At 43.0% G+C, this 23,243-nt stretch overlaps 1 protein-coding gene across 4 annotated transcripts in view; it reads right to left on the reverse strand.

The window, feature by feature from the left end:
- Positions 1 to 22,394, reverse strand: part of IL13RA2 (interleukin 13 receptor subunit alpha 2) — a 39,714-nt gene extending 17,320 nt beyond the window's left edge. The window contains exons 1-2 of one of the 4 annotated variants that reach the window (XM_043569883.1): positions 22,159 to 22,394; positions 298 to 421 (exon numbers count right to left, since the gene is read on the reverse strand). In XM_043569883.1, the coding sequence (XP_043425818.1) occupies positions 298 to 388 (91 nt within the window). In that variant the 5' untranslated portion in view covers positions 389 to 421; positions 22,159 to 22,394. Of the gene's footprint in view, positions 1 to 297; positions 422 to 3,899; positions 4,099 to 22,158 lie in introns of those variants that run through there. The other 3 variants (XM_043569885.1, XM_043569884.1, XM_043569882.1) reach the window with 3 other exon arrangements.
- Between the last annotated feature and the right edge of the window lie 849 nt (positions 22,395 to 23,243).

Consider the following 23,243-nt stretch of genomic DNA (forward strand, 5'->3'; position numbering starts at 1 on the left):
AAGACAGTTAAGGGGCGCCTGGGTGGCTCAGTCGGTTAAGCGTCCGACGTCCGCTCAGGTCACGATCTCGCGGTCCGTGAGTTCGAGCCCCGCGTCTGGCTCTGGGCTGACGGCCTGGAGCCTGCTTCCGATTCTGTGTCTCCCTCTCTCTCTGCCCCTCCCCCGTTCGTGCTCTGTCTCTCTGTGTCTTAAAAATAAATAAACATTAAAAAAAATTTTTTTTTAAAAAGAAAAAAAAAAAGAAAAGAAAAGACAGTTAATACCCCAAATTTTAAAACTACTCCGTTGTTGCTTTACCTTTTATCTCAGCATTTGAAGACACAGAACTAAATGCTGTGCAAATGAGTAGGCTATAGAAGCATAGGATGTCCAAATGAACGAAAGCCATTTCTCCAAGATTCAATACCTTGAAATAGCCACTCTGAGAAGGAAAAATACAACATTTTAACTTTGTCTTACTTCAAACAACCAAATGACTCAATGTAATTAAAAATGCATTCGGAAACTCCTGTGCGCTTTCTCCCAGGATTGGGAAAAACTGCCCCTTTGAACATGGAAACCAAAAAAAAATCAAGTTTGGAACCGAAAAACTGGAAAGGAGGGATTCTAGTCTCGTTTTTCTACAAGAGTATGAAAAAGGCAAAACAAATGTACCCCAAACCCCCCATATCCCTTCATACCCACCCCACCTAAGGAGACCTTCCCGTACGTGGCATGCTAGAGCCAGGATAAGATGACTTCAAATAGCCTTCAGCCTGAAGACTGACTGAGCCAGACCCACCAGAGTGTCACTGGCTCACAGTGGGAATTATGAGATCATCGATCTCTATAGCAATCCTCTCTCCTAGCAACAAAGAAAATACACTGATACATATACTCTTTTTTGAGATTTAAAAAGTGTTTGAAAGTTATCTGACAGCTAAGAAAGCATAGAGACTACACCAAAGCCTCGGATACCTCTTTGCTCCATTTCTTCATAAATATTAAATCACTGTCCTCTACTCTTTCCTGGAAACATCTTCACAGTTGCCCCGACCAGAAACCTGGGCATTTTTCTCAACTCCTCCCTCTCCCATATAGCCTCTCCATTATCACTGCCCCTTCCACGATGAGGATCTTATCGTCAGGATCTCATCATCCAGTCTTTCCTGCCTCCAAACCATTCTCCATACCACGCACAGCAAGAATGACCTCTCTAAAAGGCAAATCTCACTTTTCACCCTTCTTAAAACAACACTTCACTGTCATAGAATACAACCTAACAATCTTTACTTTCTTGAAGGATATCGATTGATCAGAATTTAACGGATTCGTGTCTCCACATACCTACTTGATCAAAAACCACTCTCCTTTCAAAGAAAAATCGCTACTCCCAGCTCTGTACCTCTCCTTGCGTCTATATTCCTGGAACCAACAATTTCACAGGAAGTTAAGGAGTAAAGATCACTATTCCAACATTCAGGGATTATCTTTTTTTTCCTCCGGTATAAATTCACCAAGTAGGAGAGACCCTCTCTCCTGTACCACCCTCTTCAACCTACCTGGCCGATCTGTAATGTTCTAATGTTGGTAAGTTTCCATTATTACATCATAGAATCTTGGGACCAAACTATTAAAGCCAGCATGTATATTGGAGACATTAGCCCAGTCACGTTTACATATTGGGAAGTAAAACTCAGACTTGCTCAAGATTACAGAGCAAGTTAGTAGCAGGGCTGAGGTAGGACAGAACTATGATTCCTAATCCAGTGTGTTTCCACCCTCTTATGCTGGATCCCACAAGTTTGACGATCATGAACGCTTTTCCTCGGGGACTCCGGTATTTAAGTCTTCCTTCAATTAGCTAGCGGGGCTGAATCACAATACCATGCTATTTTTGCTAGGTCTCATAAAAGCATAACAGAACAGTATTTCTCTTCCTGGGGTCCGATAAACCTCTCTCTTCAACTCCCCCTTCCCCACGTGCAAACCCTCCGCTGTCCTCTGAAGCACCTATACGTAGTAGGTAGGTCTGGTCAACAGACCTTCCACAGAGCTGCTCTCATGGATTGAGGTGAACACACTGGTTACTTTTGCATCCAAGGCAGCAATCGGTCTGACGAAGGGAAATCCTTTCCTATTACCAATAAGGACTACGACGATCAGACCCCCCCTTAAACTGCTCCCAGAGACGTCTTAAAGTTCTCTCCCCCGAATCAGTCTGTCCTTACGTATTTCATAGCCCGGGGTCATGTGAAGTACAAACGGCAAGGGTTAAAAATCCCTCGTTTGGGGGAGCCTGGGTGGCTCAGTCAGTGAAGTGTCCGACTCTTGATTTGGGCTCAGGTCATGATCTCATGGTTCGTGAGCTCAAGCCTCGCATCAGGCTCTCTGCTGTCAGTGCAGAGCTGGCTTCAGATCCTCTGTCCCTTCTCTCTTTGCCCCTACCCTTTTTATAGGCTGCTGAAATTTGACTCAGGCTATTAAATAGCACTTCCTAGATCAGCCCAATGCATTTACAGTTACGGTCCCACTCAGACTTTCTCACACAAATGAACATGAAGACAACTCTTTGCTTGGCTTCCGGGTTACAAGATTGCCGCTTGTGTAGTGAGGTACTTTATATACTATGTGGTTACCAGGAAAGACAGAATTTTTCACAAGCGAGGAAGGGACCTGAGGACAAAGGGAAGATGGGGGATGAAGATGCAGACACACAAAGTTTAAAAATCGTTTCTGATATACTCTCCACTCCCAGCCCACAGTTAGCAGCCACGCATCTCGTCTCAACTCGTTTTTTAAAAAGGAGGAAATAGGGGCGCCTGGGTGGCGCAGTCGGTTAGGCGTCCGACTTCAGCCAGGTCACGATCTCGCGGTCCGGGAGTTCGAGCCCCGCGTCCGGCTCCGGGCTGATGGCTCGGAGCCTGGAGCCTGTTTCCGATTCTGCGTCTCCTTCTCTCTCTGCCCCTCCCCCGTTTATGCTCTGTCTCTCTCTGTCCCCAAAATAAATAAACGTTGAAAAAAAAAATTAAAAAAAAAAGAAAGCTATTAAAAAATAATAATAATAAAAAAATAAAAAGGAGGAAATACCACGGGAGAAAGGTGAATTGTCCAAACTCACACACCTTGTCGGTGGCAGAGCTAGGCCTGAAAACCAGCTCTCATGAGCCCTTCTCACTGACTCGAAAATAAATTTTCTTTTTTATAAGGAGGCTGTCCTACACCTACCCATCTTACCAGAAGCCTCCCCTGAACCTTGGTCAAACCATCAACCCCCCACACAGTTTTACCATTACAACATTTTTGGCAGAGTAATACTCCAACCACCTTTCACTGAGCACCTTTGCTCTGCCGCATACTATTCCAGGTAAACCTTGTCGAAGATACAAGGCGCAAGTGACATGTCGCAGTATTTATGAGAGCAACAATCCTTCTATTTATTCAGCATTCACAGCATCCCGGGCACCGCCTTGTGCTAAGCATTCTACATACATGATATCATAGAATACTCATAGTCAGCATTGGATGGATGTACTCTTTTCTTTCCCATTTTAAAGACTAGACGCTGGGACACAGAGAAATTAAACAATTCCCTGCGAGCCACAGAGACCGAAAATGGTGAAGCTTGGATCTGAATCCAGTCTAGTACCAAAAGCCCCTGATGATAACCGGTATGCTAGGCATTTTCCGTTCCTAAGATCAGCGTGGATGGCAGCTTCCTGTTTCTACCCACTCAGTTTCACACAACGTTACTGCCTAAACTATTTCCCACTGCGAATCTCCTTTGGAATGGCACGCCTAAACTATTTCCTGTTTTCGGCCTCACTTCCCATCTCTTCAAAGCCGTGCTTCATAATCCCCTTGTTCTAGGAGCTGGCTGGGATAATCTTGGAATAACTGGAGAAACTCCAGGTACTTACCAATTATCTGGTTTCTCAAGAAATGAGTTATCATAGGCAATTATCACAGGTCTTCTTTTTTTTCTCTTCTCCACTTTGGAGACATTAATTAGAATCTCTAATACTTCCCTTCCTGTCTTATAATCAAGCACACTGGAAAAAAAAAAAAATAGATAGGTGCTCCTGAAATTGCCAGCAGGCCAGAATACAGATTCTACAAGTCACAAGATGGGGGAGGTTATGGGCGGGGCAAAAAGCAACTAAAACAAATTCAGAATCACAGCATTGTATGTAAAAGCTGACAGGACTAATTGATCTTTGGATAAACAAATAGATACGTAGCTGAGGAACCTGTTATATTAAAAGGCACAATGGTGTATCAAACTGCATTTCGGCCCTGCCTCGACCACTAATGCTCTTGGAGGGAAATTCTAATTCAATTTCCGTCTATAAAGTGGAGGTGAGGATGCAGCCTGGAAGACTTGGGCTGAAGATTAAATGAGACAATGTATGTGAATGTATGCTCTGAGCATGCTCTGTATGCTTCTGAGCACCTGGCTACTAGTCAAAAATTTGAAAATAACTTGTTGCAACCCTACACATTTGCCCCTACTAATTCAGCAAAATTGACCCGTCCACCTGTTGGTAAGTAGACACTTATTATTAACCACCAACTTCCCCCACCCCTGTTCATACGTCAGTTGCGTTTACTGATACGTGTCTTCATAATAATTAATTTCAGGCATTCGCCTCTCTTTTCACAGCTTACAAAGAATGTACGGAATTATTTCAACACCCCTGCAGGTGTATAAGGTTGGTATTAAATATTTACAATCAGTAAAACTGGGGCTTAGAGAGGTCCCACCGGCTGGTACGAATCTGTGTTGAAAGGCAAGGGAAAAGAAGTAAGGGACAGAAAAATGTGGCAAGGCTGAGAAGGCAGTCACTCGCATAATATGGCTTTGTAGAAAAGTTCCTTTCCTACCTTGACAAAGAAATACAGAAAGATTATTCCAAAGCATATGAAATGGACTGCAGGTCGTCGTTTCGTTTGTCAAGGCAGCAACCACGTTACAGAGACAAATACCTATTGATTAGAAAATAATGCATGGAGTTTGACAATGCCCCTCAGATGACTTCTTAAAAAAAAAAAAAAACACGTACAAAAAAGTATGGCCATGTTATTTATGTTGCCGTCAGACTGAAAAAAATCAGCGTTATAAAACTTGAAACCTTCCATTCACATTATTTCAAGTGTCTAGAGAAACGTGGAGGGACCAATTTCCTCTCATATCAGTTAATCCGCTGCGTATCCATCCATGGTTTCAGGATGTGACTCAAAAGCACTAGCTTCCTGAATAACGAATCTTCTTTCAAGGAGACTATCCAACATGGACAAAGGTCTATTCATAGCTTCTGGCATATGGCCATGACTCAGCATCATAATCAGCACCTCTGGAACCGGCCAGACCCCGAGGCCTGACAACACGCTGAGATCAATACAAATACACGGCTCGGTAACAGTACAGTCACATAGGAATGAGTGGTGAGTCAAATCTGATTTAGATAATAACTGGCAAATAATCTGCTCTTCAGACAGATTCATCGTTCTTGCCACTCGTCAAGTGTGATTCATTTCCCGCAGAAACACACAGAAACGTTAGACACATGCTGAATGACAACAATCACTGTAGACCAAGGAAGGAGAGGTAGGATCTCTCTTCAACAAATATCACTTTAACAACTGTTTCTGTATAACATGACACTGCATATTGATATTTATGCAATATGTTCAATGAATCTTGTAAAACATAGGTCAGTCATCTTACTCCCTCATTTTTCTGTTACATTTTTTTCAATGTTTATTTATTTTTGAGAGAGAGAGAGAGAGAAAGAGACCGAGCGTGAGTTGGGGGAGGGGCAGAGACAGAGGGAGACGCAGAATCGGAAGCAGGCTCCGGGCTCTGAGCTGTCAGCACAGAGCCCGACGCGGGGCTCGAACCCACGGACCGTGAGATCATGACCTGAGCCAAAGTCAGACACTTAATCAACGGAGCCACCCAGGGATCCCCCCCCAACCCCGTTCTTTTTTTAGATGGTTTCCTATAAGACATCCTGAGTTCATCCAGCTAACAAGTTTCCTAAAGCACCCTCAAAACCAGTGAATTCGGTTTTGAGCTACAACGGCACCTGCCAGGTTCACAGTGTTAATTCATGAAGCAGTTTACACATTTCAGAATTAGTCCCTCATCTGAGCTGATCAGAGCTTTATTAGTTCATAATCCCACCCACCAAACCACCAACAGGCTTTTGCAACCCTTTAAAAAACTCCCCCACTTCATCCACTTTTTAGAACTGGTCAAATTGCTATTATGAAATATACCTTACATGCTATTCAAGTGAAGTCATACTGTAGAGCAAAGCAGTTATCTTGAAAGGCACCACTTCTCAGGAACTAGGAAAACAATCTCTTTTGTTCAACACCCTTCTCATTCCCAGATGCTCCCAAATACGTGTCAGCAAGCAAACACTGTGTACTCAAAACATTCACTTCGCGTAACAATTTCAAAAGTAAATAATAGAGTGTGCCCCACCCCCTCGAATTAAGTAGAAACAGAATACAAAATGTACAATTGTACAATAATAGCAGGTTTTATGCGACTTCAAGATTATTCTACCAGTATGTTCCTTCGTGTTCATGAGGCTTCGATTGTAAATACATGAAAATACAATATCATACCGTGTATAGTACCATTAATTATAGAGAAGAATGTTAACGAAAACATATAAATATTTCTATTGTGTGTTCATTATTTACCAATTCGTTTTGGAAGCCTACCACATGCCAGGCAATCTCCCAGGCACGAGGGATACAACAGGGAATGAGACAAAAACACCTGCCCTTTTGGAACTAACTTTCTGGTGTGGGAGACAGACGATAAACATAGCAGATCGTTACAATTTCTATCAAGAAAAATAAAGCAGGATAATTTGAAAGAGAGTAATGAGGAATGCCTCCCTGAAAAAGTGGCATGAAGGACTTCCATGAAGTGAGGAAATGAATCAGGTAAAGACACAGGAGAAGAATCTTCCAGGCAGAAGGAATAGCACAATCGAAAGCCCTGAGGTGGGAATCAGCTTCGCAGTTCTAGAAATAGCAAGCCCAGTAGGACAGAAAAGAGAAAAGGTTAAATGATCTCATAAAGATAGGCAGACCATGGTACCGAATTTCCCATTTATTTCAGTAGAGGGGGAGGCAGTTGCACGGTCGTGAGTATGGTCACATGATGTAACTTACATTTTCACAGGCTGCTCTGTACGGAAGGAAGAGGTAGGAGCAATAATGCAGGTTAGAGCTGATGGTGACATGGATCAAGCTGAAGGCAGTGGAGACCCTGATGGGATCTACCGATGGACTGAGTGTAGAGTATCAGCGGACGATGCCTCTATTTTTGTCATGGGCAACGGGATCATTGTTGATGGGGCCTGGGGATGACGGACAAGAGTTCAGCTTTGGATGGTTCAGTTTAAGCTGCCTAACTCAACACCCAAGGGGAGAAGATGAATAGGCGGTTGGACATCTGACTCTGGAAATTCAGGGAAGGACCAGAGCTACAGATATATATTTGACAGTCACCAGTATATAGATAGTATTAAAGCCACGTGAACAATTGAAGTCCTCTAGGGTATACTATAAAGTGGATGAAATAAAGAAAAGAGAACCAAGGCCTGAGATCTGGGACACTCTAATATACAGAGGTCAAACAATGAGGATATACCAACAAGGGAGACTAAGGCGAGGCCAGGGAGGTAAGCGGAAAACCTCTAGAGTTTTTGGTGCCCCAGAAACCATGTAAAGAAAATGGTTCAAGGATAGAGTGATAGACAATGTCAAAAGCTGCTGACAGGACAAATAAGATGAGGCCTGAGAATGGTCTAATCGATTGGGAAAATGGGAAATAACTGGGGACCCTGATAAGGGAAAAAGTGGAGTATCTGGAGCAACTCTCAGATTAAAGTGGGTTCACAAAAGGATAGATGGGCAAATGGAAACCATGAGTATAGATATATATATAGATATATATATATATAGATATAGATATATATAGATATATAGATCTATATATATCTATATAGATATAGATATAGCAAACTCTGCTGAGGAGTTTGCTATAAAGGGACACAGGTGCTCCATTTTTTTTTTTCCAGATTTTTACTTAAATTCAAGGTAGTTAACATATGATGTACTATTGGGTTTCAGGAGACTGTACTGATTCGTCACTTACCTAGGACACCCAGTGCTCATCCCAACAAGTGTCCTCCTTAATGCCCATCCCCCATCTCGCCCATCCCCCACCCCCCTCCCCTCCGTCAACCCTCAGTTTGTTCTCTATAGTTAAGAGTCTCTTATGGTTTGCCTCCCTCTCTGTTTTTATCTTCTTTTATTTTTCCTGCCTTTCATTTTTAAAACACCGGAACATTCTCTCTTCTCCATACACTTTCATTAGCTCTTCAGCTTCAGAATAATACTTCCCATGGTCACTTGAAGATTAAACCGGTTTTGGAACCTTGTAAGCTTACTTTTTAAAAGTGCTTATGACAGGGGCGCCTGGGTGGCTCAGTCGGTTAAGTGTCCGACTTTGGCTCAGGTCATGATCTCTTGGTCTGTGAGTTTGAGCCCCGGGTCAGACTCTGTGCTGACAGCTCAGAGCCTCGAGCCCGCTTCCGATTCTGTTTTTTCCCTCTCTCTCTGCCCCTCTCCCACTCATGCTCCATGTCTCTCTCCCTCTCTCTCTCTCTCTCTCAAAAATGAAAAAACGTTAAAAAAATTTTTCAACTGCATATGACAAAAAAAGAGTTATTTTTGTACTTGTATGCAGGCAGAGATTGCTTTCCAGTGGACTTATTACCCTTCCTAAAAATGAATTTCCTATTTTAAGACAACTGGTTCTTTATAATCATCTGCTTAAAAGCTCTAACTAAATCCACTTCATAATCCTAAGTGATAGATCTACCTACCTACCCACTTTCTCACTGTTTTTTTTTGTTTTGTTTTGCTTTGCTTTTCATTTTGAGACAGAGAGAGCGTGAGTGGAGGAGGGGCAGAGAGAGAGAATCTCAAGCAGGCTCCACGCTGTCAGTGCCGAGCCGGACACAGGGCTCAAACTCACAAATCACGAGATCATGACTTGAGCCGAAATCAAGAGTCAGGCGCTTACCTGACGGACCCACTCAGGCGCCCCTCTCACTGTTTTCGATAGCTGCTTTTGAACCTGGGTTAGACCACGTTTCCTAAGTGACTTTAGAGTCTTCTCATCAAAACGGAATCTCCGAGTCTCTATTTTTCTAATCTGTCTGATGGCTGTATGGATGCGGACACGGTCATAGGCATCCATCCAGATCTTCACTTCCCAGACATTTCCTGAGCATCCATTTTGCACTCAAGGCTACAGATACGAAAACAAGCAAAACGCACTGTTCCCTACGCTCGAGCCTACTCAAGGAGCAGTCAGAAACACAGTTACTCACTACACTCCGAGTAGAGTGGCCAAAATCTGGAACACCAACAACAACAAATGATAAAGGGGATGTGAAGCGACAGGAACGATCATTCATCGCTGGTGGGAATGCGAAACAGTACAGCCACTTTGGAAGACAGTGTGGTGAATTCTTCAAAGCTAAATATATTCTTTTTTTTTTTTTTTAATTTTTTTTTTCAACGTTTATTTATTTTTGGGACAGAGAGAGACAGAGCATGAACGGGGGAGGGGCAGAGAGAGAGGGAGACACAGAATCGGAAACAGGCTCCAGGCTCTGAGCCATCAGCCCAGAGCCTGACACGGGGCTCGAACTCACAGACCGCGAGATCGTGACCTGGCTGAAGTCGGACGCTTAACCGACTGCGCCACCCAGGCGCCCCATAAGCTAAATATATTCTTACGATACCACCTAGCAATCGTGCTTGTTGGTATTTACCCAAAGAAGTCAAAAGCTACGTCTACACAAAAATCTGAGCGTGGATGTGTTTAGCAGTTTCATTCACGATTGCCAACACTTGGAAGCAACTCAAGATGTCTTTCAGGAAGTGAATAGATCCATAAATTATAGTACATCCAGACAGACAATGGAATATTATTCAGTGCTAAAAAGAAATGAGTTATCAAGCCATGAAAAGACATGGGGGGGGGCTCTTGGGTGGCTCAGTTGGTTAAGTATCCAACTCTTGAGTTCAGTTCGGGTCATGATCTCATGGTTCGTGGGTTCGAGTCCCGCATCGTGCTCTGTGCTGACAGATAGGAACCTGGAGCCTGCCTCCTCTTTCTGCCCCTTCCCCACTCACTCTCTCTCTCTCTCTCTCTCTCTCAAAAATGAATAAACATTAAAAAAATTTTTTTAAAAGACATGGAGGAGCTTTAAACACCTATTACCTAGTGAAAGAAGCCAATCTGAAAAGGCTACATACTATATGCTTCCAGCTATATGACATTCTGGAAAAGGCAAAAGCATGAAGATAATAAAATGACCAAAGGTTGCCAGGGGTTGGAGTGAGGGAGAGGGATGAACAGGCAGAGCACAGAGAATTTTTCACGCAGTTTGTGTCTACACAAAATGAAGACCAACATTTCTGAACATCTTTTCAGCTACATGACGTGCTTAAGTTCTGACCCAAAAGATATAAACGGAAGTGTTATCTCCAATCTCTGGGTCATGCCTTTAGAAAGGATGGTCCTTGGAGCGCCTGGGTGGTTCAGTCTGCTAAGTGTTTTAGCTAAGTGTCTTGATTTTGGCTTAGGTCATGATCTGAGGTCATAGATGGGAGATGAAGCCCTGTGTCGGGCTCTGCGTGGAGTGTGGAGCCTGCTTAAGATTCTCTCTCTTTCCCTTTGCCCCTTCTCTCTCTCTCTCTCTCTCTCTCTCTCTCATTCTCTGTCTCAAACAAACAAACAAATAAATAGCAAACAAATAAAAAAATAAAATAAAATAAAAAGAATGGACCTTTTCATTACTTTTTTTTTAACGTTTATTCATTTTTTGAGAGACAGAGCGTGAGTGAGGGAGGGACAGAGAGAGGGAGACACAGAATCCGAAGCAGGCTCCAGGCTCTGAGCTGACAGCACAGAGCCCCATACGGGGCTCGAACTCACAAACAGTGAGATCATGACCCGAGCCGAAGTCGGACGCTCAACCGACTGAGCCACCCCGGCGACCCCCGAGAATGGCCCTTTTCTCCTTTCCCCATTCTGCTGCTTAGAATATGGTCTTGGCAGTGAGCCACCTTTGAACAAGTAGATGAGGGAAACACCCTAGGTGTGGCAGAACAACAAGTTCAGAGTAGCCCAGGGCTCTTGACCTCATGCAATAAAGCTGCATATTCTTTCTGCAGCCTTGGATTAGCTACCTCAAGACAGTCATGTGAGAGCAAAATAAACCACTTTCTTATTTAAGCAAAACCCATAACCTAACTAGAGAAGTATTTAGCATTGTGTATTAAAATACTTTAAAAGTTCATAACCCTTCAAGCACAAATTTCCAAGAAATAAAAGAACTTTGCATTATTACAGTCCAACCCCTCATTTTCTACGTAGCCTGAGTCAGAAGCTCGTTCCTGTAAAGGGCCACAATTAAGCTTATGCCGCACTTCCTTTGACTGAAGCCTCCAAACAGATACTTTGGGCAGGGGAGGGGAGAACATGCTGAACCACCCCACTTGCAAATATTACAGCCACAAAACGCCACAGCAGAAACTTTTCACCAAACACACACACACACACACACACACACACAGTCATCCACAAGAGGATCTAAGTCGTCGAGGACTCTCCAAGGCCCTCTGGAGATTCTGCTGAAGCACTCACATAGTTTTAATCACATGTAACTTCCCCTTTTCCAGATATTGACAGTTCATCCCACATGCTTTGGTTGTTATCAAGATGCCCTGGAGTTCAAGCGGCCTCTCGATAAATCAGTACCAGCTCTATCAACAGCGTGCGCTGTTCTTCCTGCAAAAGTGCTAGACGAAGCACAAGGCTGATTCCACAATCCGAGATTAATCGCTGCTGGGTGAGCAAAGCCAAACGTGCCTAGGGAAAAGAAAAAGTACCTGTAATAGAATCGCGCCTTTTAAAACATGGCTTTGTCTTCCTTTGCCTGAGCATCCAAGGGAAAGTTAGAATGACTAATACCTCCGACCCCCCCAATTCCACTTCATTCCTTAGAAGTGGGTGGGATGCTCTTTGGGAGCAACGAGGCCGACCTGATTCTATCGATACTTACTACCAAAAGGCAATGAGATATGTGTACAAATTTACACACACGCATACACACACACACACACACACACACACACACTTGGCTTCTACCATGGCTTGTATATAAATGAGAAAATAGAGGCCAGAGAAATACAATGATTTTCCCATAATTCCATTTCTTTTGAGCTTATGTTTTTAAGTACTGCCACTCTGATCATTTTTCTGCTTTGCGAAGACTTGACTGCTTTTTTCCAAATTCATCCGTCAGATTTTGCCTCTTCTCCTTTCTTTTTTTTTTTAATTTTTTTAATGTTTATTTCTCTATCTTTGAGAGAGAGAGAGAGACAGACAGACAGAGTGCGAGCGGGGGAGGGGCAGAGAGAGAGAGGGAGACACAGAATCCGAAGCAGGCTCCGGGCTCTGAGCTGTCAGCACAGAGCCCGACACGGGGCTCGAACTCATGGACCGTGAGATCATGACCTGAGCACTCAACGGACCGAGCCACCCAGGCACCCCCTTTTCTCCCTTTCTTTATGCGATCTAGATTAGCTTCCACACCCAAAACTGAACTTGCCTCTCTGCTTTTTTATCGTAACTTCCTAACAAAATCCCAAATCTGAATGAATTCAACTCTCAGGTTTCCTCTGTGCCTGTCACTGCGCAGGTGGGTGCTGATGGAAGAAGTCCCACAGTAGATTAGTTTCATGATAAATTCCTAACATTCCATTTTAAATAAATCCACAGTACCGCTCAAAAACACCATTACGGGTCTCTGTTCAACTTTATTCCAGTACTGACGACAACCTCAGCATATGACCTGGTCTCTTTAAAAACAAAATTAAGCTGTCAGACGCAAACTCGGTCATCTTCATGATTCCACACATTTCCCGCATCCTTTCTTCCTTCCCTCCTGCTATAATAAACGAAGTATAGGTCCTACCCATCTAAGCTAAAACACATACCCTGCCCACGTTATCAGAACCTTACAATTCAATGCTTTCCTTCTCTCTTTAATATCTTCAACGTAGGTGCAGATAGACCTCTCAGTCAGATACATCCCATTCGCATTCAAACATGCTCTTTACTCCCTAAGCTTAAAAAACATAAACTACCTTGCCCACATATTTGCCTCCAGCTACTACTGCTCCAATCCTTCCTCACAGCCAAATTTCTAGAAAGAGTTGTCTATACTTGGTACTTTCTCCACACCCCCACTCACTCTTTATCATTCCGTTTCCTTCTAGTTTCTTCCTTCGTCCCGCCACCAATCCATGACTCTCTTAAAACAGGTCCCGCTAGAATAACTAATGACTTCCTGGTTACTGAATCCAATCAATACTTTTTATTCCAATCTTCTTTCTCTCTTGGTGGCATTCACCTGTTTATCACCATCCCTGAAACACTACTCCCTTGGCTTTTCTGACCAGAGCGTTCTAGTGTCCTAATATTTCACGTCAGAGTTCTTTGAGGCCCTCATTTCTTCGGACAATGTGTTCTCTCTGGGTGATTTTATCTACTATCTATTTCCACATCTTCCATTACCATCAATACGACAATGGCTTTCAGACATTTATCTCTCATCCGAACTAGCTAGTTGGCAGTGATGTCCATTCAACAGTACAAGCCAGAAACCAAAGAAACTGTCACCCTAAACACCTGATACTGTATCTCCTATGTCCAGTCTGCAATCGGATTCAATCCATTTTTCAAACCTCCCTTGAAACTCCTCATACCCATCCATATCCCTCCCAGGCTAGTCCAAATCACCACCATAATTTGCCTGGACTGTTACAATAGCTTCTTTAAAAAAAAAATCTATATTCAACTTTTAACTATCACCTATGGACACTAACAAGCATTTCTTAAAGTAATTTCTAGGCCCAACATGGGGCTTGAACTCATGACCCCAAGATCAAGAGTCTCACGCTTTTACAGACTAAGCCAGCCAGGAGCCCCTACGATGGCTTCTTAATACATCTCCTCGAATTTACTCTGGCCCTGCTCTATTTCCACACTGCCTTTCTTCTGTTTTCTAAGTGCAAATCTGACTATGCAATTGTCCTGCTAAAGATTCTTCAGGGCTTCCTTGTTATCTTGGGATAAAGATAAAAATTGTTTACTTGGTCCTCAGGGTCCTAAATACTGTGGCATCTGACTACTTCTCACCACTCTCACCATATCTGCCTGGAATATTCATCTCTCTATCACTCATGGTCAACTGTGAGGCCCGTGACAGGAGGGACTGCTTCTGCTTTTATATTAACACAAGGCCTATCACAGAGCAGGCAACAAGTGTTTGGTGAATCAGTGAATGAATGAACCGCTATGGCTTTAAGACTTTTGTTTGGGAAAGCTGACAGACTCCTGATCCAAAATACACTTACCAGTGCTCTATCATGGGACCTTGATACTTTAGCATCTTTGGTCACCAAAGGATTCTTCTCAATAATATTCTTGAGGGGCAGTTGGTTAAGTGTCCAACTCTTGATTTCGGCTCAGGTCATGATCTCACGGTTGTGAGTTCGGGCCCCATGTCGGGCTCCACCCCGAGCGTGAAGCCTACTTAACATTCTCTACCACCCTCTGCCCCTCCCCAACTTGCACATGCGCGCTTCTCTCTAAAAAAAAAAAAAATAAAGGGGCGCCTGGGTGGCGCAGTCGGTTGAGCGTCCGACTTCAGCCAGGTCACGATCTCGCGGTCCGTGAGTTCGAGCCCCGCGTCAGGCTCTGGGCTGATGGCTCGGAGCCTGGAGCCTGTTTCCGATTCTGTGTCTCCCTCTCTCTCTGCCCCTCCCCCGTTCATGCTCTGTCTCTCTCTGTCCCAAAAATAAATAAATGTTGAAAAAAAAATTTTTTTTAATAAAATAAAATAAAGAAATAATGTTTTTGAGCTATGTACGTAACAAACTAGCACTTATCAAAGAACAGCAGAAGAAAGTATATCTTCCCTGGAACAGTGATGAATCCCACTTATGCAGATTATCTTAAAATATCCAGAGAATCCTTCCACAGATGATTTCAAAACACTGATGGACAACGTAATTCACTTTTCTCTGTTTCAAAGAACATGAATACACACGGGGACTAGGAATACTCAAAGCATTAATGTAACTTATCATCTCTTTCCTTTCCTCTATTTCTAGTACCAAATGGTAGCATGACTTTCCGAGCAGTGTCCTAAATGGAAACATAAGAGTCATTCCAGATTCCTTTTTCTCATTTATCGTCAACCACCATTTCATACACGCACACACACAATATCTTAAAGATTCCATTCCCTAAATACCTTGGGGATCCATCCATTATCACTCCATCTTCATTCCCACAACTCATCCTAGCCCTTAACATCTCCTGATGTATTTCCATCTTCTAACAAGACAGATTCGTGTCATTTTCCATGCAGTAGTCAGTGTGACCTTTTCAGAACACAAATATGTCCATTTAAACTCCTTCACTAGCTTCCCGTTGTCCTAGAGAATAATTTGTAATAATAGCTCACAATTCAACGGACTCACAGTGTGCCGGTGCTTTTGAAAGCTTTTCACTGTATTAATTCACGTAGTCCTCACCACAGCAATATGAAATAGGTCCTGATGTCATCCCATTTTACCAATAAACAATAAGGCAACCGAGGTCTAGAGAAGGTAAATGATTATCACAGGATCTCGTAGCTGATAAGTGATGGAGCCAGATCCAAAGCCAGGCAAGAGTCATTCCAGAATTTGTGCCCCAACCTCTATGTTGTACTGCCTGTCATAAAATAAAGTACCAATTCTTTAGCATGGCAATCAACACTTTCCATTATGTGGACCTTACCAGCCTTTAAGTGTCATTTCCTGCATGTAGATCTTAAAAAGTAGGGTCTTGTCTTATCTCTCTAAACTTTCGTCCATGCAGGTCCCCTGATACCAATACTGTTTTATGCAGCCTACTCACGGATTCCTCTTCGTCACTGAGATTTAGCTCAGATAGCAGCACTTCCCTCCGTATGCTTTCTGAGTACTCCTTCTCCTAGACTAGACTGTGAGTTACATCTATACTCTTTCCTGAAATATTAGGAAATGAAATTCTGCAAAGGCACTTGCAATTTAATGACGGGAAGAGACTCATAAACAGACGAGAAGAAGGACGCCTGGGTGGCTCAGCCGCCTAAGCGTCTGACTTGGTCTCAGGTCAGGATCTCACGGTTCATGAGTTCGAGCCCCGCGTCCGGCTCTGTGCTGACAGCTCAGAGCCTGGAGCCTGCTTGGGATTCTGTGTCTCCCTGTCTCTCTGCTCTTCCCCTGCTTGTGCATGCTCTCTTGCTCTCTTGCACTCTCTCTGTCTCCAATATAAATAAGTAAACATCAAAAGAATTAAAAAATAAAAATAGGGGTGCCTGGGTGGCTCAGTCGGTTGAGTGTCTGACTTCAGCTCAGGTCACAACCTCGTGGTCTGTGAGTTCGAGCCCTGCATCAGGCTCTGTGCTGACAGCTCTGAGCCTGGGGCCTGCTTCAAATCCTGTGTCTCCCTCTCTCTCTGCCTCTCCCTGCTCGTGCTCTGTCTTTCTCTCTCAAAAATAAATAAATATTTAAAAATATTTTTTAAAAAAAGGAAAGATGGGGCGCCTGGGTGGCGCAGTCGGTTAAGCGTCCGACTTCAGCCAGGTCACGATCTCGCGGTCCGTGAGTTCGAGCCCCGCGTCGGGCTCTGGGCTGATGGCTCGGAGCCTGGAGCCTGTTTCCGATTCTGTGTCTCCCTCTCTCTCTGCCCCTCCCCCGTTCATGCTCTGTCTCTCTCTGTCCCAAAAATAAAAACATTGAAAAAAAAAAAAAAAATTTAAAAAAAAAAAAGGAAAGACAGAAAAGCAAAAGAAAACGAAACAGACAAGTGTAACTGTGTTTTGCTCAAAGTTTTTTTTTTTTTTTGCTTCTCCCTCCCATTTCAAGGAGATAACCAGGTTTTTTTCCTCTTCTTTCCCTTGCTTAAGGGGATCCCTCCCCCCCTATTGCCAAGACTAAAAACAGAAGTTGTGCACAGACTTACCTTCCTAGCTTTTGTATTGCCAAAACCCAAGCTCAAGGGAGAGGTTATGCTTAGGAGCACGGATGCAGGTCTCAAGAAGACAGATGAACTTCCTTTTAGGGCACTCAGGAGGGAAAGGGACATATAGTTTAGACAAAAGTAAGTCAGGCGTGTGGCAGGGGTTAGAAGTAGCAGGGGGAACAGCTCAACATTGGATGGTAGCAGCCTAGGAAGGGGCAAAAGTTCAGAGATATTTTAATGAGTGGGCTGGGCCCTAGACCCAGGGGACCTAATCTCAGCAATGACCCAGTCTCCCAAGCTTTGTCTAGAAGCAGTAGCAGCAGCAAACGTAAAAGGGCCGTCCCCGGTGGAGACAAAATGGTATATCAGAGAGTTGACAGAGAAGTAAAGATCAACGACCAAAAGGGCCTCCCTACTCTTCGGTGTGACCTAAGACCTCAGAATATTTGTGTCACCCAGTAGGATGCTCAAATGTTAACTGAAATTGCATATCTTACTTTCCCGGCAGAATGCTGAATACAAGGCAGCCTAAAGAACACTTTGAAATAGCAGCACTCTCAACAATAACCACCTTATGCCGGTCAGAGTGGCTAAAATGAACAAATCAGGAGACTTTAGATGCTGGCGAGGATGTGGAGAAACGGGAACCCTCTTGCACTGTTGCTGGGAATGCAAACTGGTGCAGCCGCTCTGGAAGACAGTGTGGAGGTTCCTCAGAAAATTAAAAATAGACCTACCCTATGACCCAGCAATAGCACTGCTAGGAATTTACTCAAGGGATACAGGAGTGCTGATGCATAGGGGCACGTGTACCCCAATGTTTATAGCAGCACTCTCAACAATAGCCAAATGATGGAAAGAACCTAAATGTCCATCAACTGATGAATGGATCAAGACATTGTGGTTTATATACACAATGGAGTACTACGTGGCAATGAGAAAGAATGAAATATGGCCCTTTGTAGCAATGTGGATGGAACTGGAGAATGTTAGGCTAAGTGAAATAAGCCATACAGAGAAAGACAGATACCATATGGTTTCACTCTTATGTGGATCCTGAGAAACTTAACAGAAACCCATGGAGGACGGGAAGGAAAAAAAAAAAAAAAAGAGGTTAGAGTGGAAGAGAGCCAAAGCATAAGAGACTCTTAAACTGAGAACAAACTGAGGGTTGATGGGGGGTGGGAGGGAGGGGAGGGTGGGTGATGGGTATTGAGGAGGGCACCTGTTGGGATGAGCACTGGGTGTTGTATGGAAACCAAATTGACAATAAATTTCATATATTGAAAAAAAAAAGAAATGTGAAATTCCTTCCATACTGAAATTGCAGACGAATTTCGCAGTAACTTCGATTATAATAAGGCGTGGTACGTTCTGAGAGGCAAGCACCTAGAAGCACCGAGGACAGGTGCCTAATCTGCTCCGTAGCGGTCCAGTAAGAGTCCTTACAGCAAGTAGTACCTCAACTATCTCATAGATAAGGAGTAGGTGTTTGCCGGCGCAGGGAATATGAAGGAGGGACTCCTCCTCAACGGAAATTGATTAAGCCAAAGGAGGGAAGTGAGAAATCGTAACGAATCCAGACCTGTACGAGAGGTTTGTTTGGGCTGCAGGGTAAGAGGTACACAGGCATGTTTTCTGAGCCATGTTAAAAGAGTCTGGAGTTAATACTGGTGGTAATAAAGGGGACTGACAGCAAGTGGCATCGAGGAAGACTAGTGGAGTAGGAGATCTCAAGGAAAAAAGTATTCAAAAGCCAAGTGCTCCGAAGCCAAAAGGGATGGGGGGGGGGGCGGTTAGTAAGACAAGAATGGCAATGTGCCTCTTGTACTTGGACATAAGAAGCAGTTAGTGACTTTGGTAAAGGCAGTCCTATGTATAAATCGCTTTTTATTGGAGCCTAGTTGTATAGGTTCTATAGGTCTTGGTTATACAGGGAAGGGTTAAGAAAAGATAGCTTGCTTTCTTCACTGAATAAAGAACCCATACAGAGGAAGAGACTAAAAGACAGAAGAGAAACGGAATACTTATATAAAGAAATCCCCGAATAAAGCAAGAGGCCAGCATGTAATCTAAAACAAAAGCGGAGGGGCCCGAAGTCGGTTGAGCGTTCGACTTCGGCTCAGGTCACGATCTCGCGGTCCGGGAGTTCGAGCCCCGCGTCGGGCTGTGTGGTGACAGCTCGGAGCCTGGAGCCTGTTTCGGCTTCTGTGGCTCCCTCTCTCTCTCTCTCTGACCCTCCCCCGTTCATGCTCTCTCTCTCTCTCTCTCTCTCTGTCAAAAATAAATAAGCATTAAAAAGTAAAGAAATAAAACAAAAGTGGAAAGACGGAATTTGGACCGACGGAGGGCTCTGAGACAGGACAAAAGCAGGGATGAAGACAAAAATCGATTGTGTTTATAAAAGGCAGTGGGGTGGGTGCATCAGAGGTTCAGGCACACTTGATGGCGTTTATTTTCTGCGTGAAATGGGAGCCAAGCCTACCTGCTGAGGATAAATATGTTGTAGCTGAGTAGGAGGCTCAATGACAGAGGATAAAGTTTGCAATAGCCACCAAAGAGGGTGTAAGAGAACTGAGGGAAATCCCGAAGGCTCTCAGTAAAACCACGCAGAAGGATGACCTGCTTAGTACCTCTTCCTTCTTCGCGTTTCAGCTCAGATGTCACTTGCTCAGAGGCGTTGAAATGAAGCCCCTGTGACGGGCTTTACAGGCACTGCATTTCCTTTAAAGACTTATAATGGTTTTAATCTTGGACTAATTTGTGGGATAAGTGGATTCACTTCTACTCGGTTAGACCGTAAACTCAGTGAGAGGTCAGGGCTCACATGGATTTTGCGCTACGTGACCGGGATGCGGGTATAGTTGGGTGAGCAACGAACTAGAACTTAAGCTCTAAGGAGGCAGGGACTTCAAACGGTTTATGCTGTATCCTCAGTGCCTAGCACAGTGCATGGCACATAGTAGATGCTCAGTAAATATCTACCTGAATAAACGAAACGGATATGGCAGAACACCAAGGCTCCTGACTTCCTTTCCAGTGCTCTTCCCACTCTATTACGGCAGCCCATACCCGATGTTCCCTATGTTACGGTTACCGGAATAAGGGCCTATGCATACGCATTATTATCTCTGTTTTCCTCAAGAAGAAAGGGAGGCTCTGAAAGATGCAATATCACGTGCCAGTTAAACAGCGAGGATGTGCCAGAAACGGAATTCAGTTGCAGGTCTTCCTGGCTCCAAAATCTGAGTTCTTTCTCCTACTCCATGCTGCCTGCTGAGGTATTAAGTGATAAAAGATTCAATCTGTGAACCTGCCTAGGGATATGTGCATTTGAAAGTCTCCCCAGCGTCCCCACTGGCAAAGAAAAACAAAACAAGTAAACAAAACGCTTCCACATCCAAAGTAATGACTTTGGCGGTAAAATCTCCGGCGAAGGGACGGAGACAGGCCAACGAGGAAAATATTTGTGAGCTGGCACCTGTTGACAGTCTCCTAAATCACACCCCATAGGCACTTGCTGACCTATTCTACAGCCCTGTACACTATCCATCTCACCAGCATAAGGCTTGATTACACGGCGAGAATGGAAGACATAATCCCAAAGAGCGTATCTTCTCGGCGTTGCTTCAGCAGTGACGCTAGAAACAGCATGGGATAATGGGAACGGCAGGGACTGCAGCCACACAGATCTGGGCAAGACACTTCAGAGCTCTCTATGCCCCAATTTTCTTATCTTATCAAATGAAGGCAATGATACTTGCCACCATAAGGTTTAGGAAATGATTAAATGAGATAGTACATGTAAATGTCTGCAGCATAGTGGGCATAATGACTCAATTGTTACTAGTTGCCTTCCCCTTCTTCCACATCCAGGAGCCACCTCCCAGCAATTCCTTGAAGACACCCTGAAAAACACATGAAAAAGGAACAAGCAAACCCACCCCACCCCCCGCTCCTTTTGTTGAACCCTATTGTTTAAATGATCATTTTTAACATTTCTATTCCCTTTCATTACATTAGCCATAGTCAGGGCACATGGCTCATTTCACAGATAAAGAAACTAAGATGAAAAGCTCTTAGTCCTTAGTTTATTATTCTCTGTTCATAATAATAATAATAATAATAACAATAATAATTCTATGCAGCTTGCTTAAGTCTTAAACTCTCTAAAACATTTCATATTTTAATAAAATCTGTATCAAAAACAACTGGTAAATTTCCTGTATTCATGTCCTGGTTTGATATACCCTCTTACATATTAAACAAAGAACACGAATCTGGAGCTATCCAAAGAGAGTGCAGTGTGCAAAAGTGATGGTCAGATTTACTTGTTAACTATTTTTTCAGAAGAAAACAAGCATCAAATGTATAGGATGTTAGTTCATTTCAGACCAAAAGCAGTGAAAATTGGAATTTATATTTTCATAACTGTATGTATGTAACCATAATATCCAAATAAATGAAAACATCACATACAGAGGATACACATGTTCCATAAATTAAATCAAAACATCATATAAAAATATACTAAGTCGTTCCTTTTAGAGGAGCTCTGTGGTTATTTCTGAGCTCAAGAGAGAAAAGTTGCTGCAAAGTAGTGAATTCTCATCTATAGGGAAAAAAAAACCCACATAAATAATAATTTCAGAAAACCTCTTAACTCTACAATGCAATTATCCTTACCATTTCCAAAGGACCAGGTTTGCTTACAGGCAATATGATTTTTGTAGGAGATAAAGGCCAATAAGAAAATAACTACAAATTAACTAAAAGCAAAAATGTTATTCATACTGATTATGCAGCACCTATTTGCTTCATGCGAAAAAATGCAGCACTTCCTCAAATCAATATATATCAAGTCAAATTATGTTTGCCGTGAAAAGATTTATGAGCCCAGTTTTTTTATTTAAAAACTATTTATTTATTTAAAAAGAACTAATTAGTTAAAGTAAGTTACCTCTCATCCCCACACACCCTCTCCCAAACTTAAGTTCCAGACTTACTGTGAATGAATAATGTGTCCAGTTATAATCACATTCTTCTGAAATACCACTGAAATCTGTCTCAATGAATAGCTTCTTAGCTTCATGGATTTTAAATGACCTTAGAACTGAAGTCTTTATGTAGGAGGAGCTCTGGTTTATCTACCAAATGTACTGTCATGAGAAAATTTGCATTCAAAGCAGATCAGCATTCAAGGTTACATGTGTCAAAAGATTCAGAGGAAATCACGAAATTCATCAGAGTGATTTTTTTTCCCCTTTTTAATTAGTTCCTGCTATGGCATTTCAGGATGCCAATGTTATTTTACTATGTGACTCACCACATTGGGAATTAAAAGATAATCCAAAGGTAATTATGTGACTGCCAGGTCTATGCTGTTTCCTCAGCGTATACTATCCAAAGTACTTCACCGTTTTGAGTTTCAAATACCTCAAGCATGAAAAGAGTCATAAACGGACAAAGAGTCTGGAAACCTGTTTCCTACTCTAGGCTCTCTCCCTCCCACAATCAGCTAGGTGACCCTGGGCAATTTCCTTAAATTCCTTAGGTCTCAGTTTCAAACAATTTATTAAATGGAACCTCAGAGGTCATCTAGTCTAACCTTCAAATGCAAGCAAAAACTGCCTTAAATGTAAAATTAGCAGTTAGAGCAAATGAGGTCTGACATCCTTGGGGTTGGCATTAAAATTCAGTCATCCTCATGTATATGGGTGTTTCCCATTGAAAGCTTATCAAACATTTCCTTACATAACCAAACAGGATTTTCTTTCAGCCCAGATAAAATTAAGTAAAAAAACTCAGATCGCCACCAAATTGCCCCTCAACCTTCAAGTCTCCGCGGAGTAATTTCCATGTCCGGGAACCATGCAAAGCCATAAGAAGCTGGAACAGTTTTGATGCTTTTCTAAACCATATGACAGGATGTCAGGCATTTATTCCAAAATACAAGTAAATTGAGACTGAATCCAGTCCATATATCACCTGATATTACACTGGTTAAAAAAAAAAAAAAAAGTGTCTTCTTTGGTTTGGAACACAGGTTCAGACCTGATACAGTCTCTCTGTTACCAAAGATATATTTTAC

The sequence above is a fragment of the Prionailurus bengalensis genome, chromosome X (genome assembly GCF_016509475.1).
Source record: "Prionailurus bengalensis isolate Pbe53 chromosome X, Fcat_Pben_1.1_paternal_pri, whole genome shotgun sequence".
Classification (NCBI taxonomy): domain Eukaryota; kingdom Metazoa; phylum Chordata; class Mammalia; order Carnivora; family Felidae; genus Prionailurus; species Prionailurus bengalensis.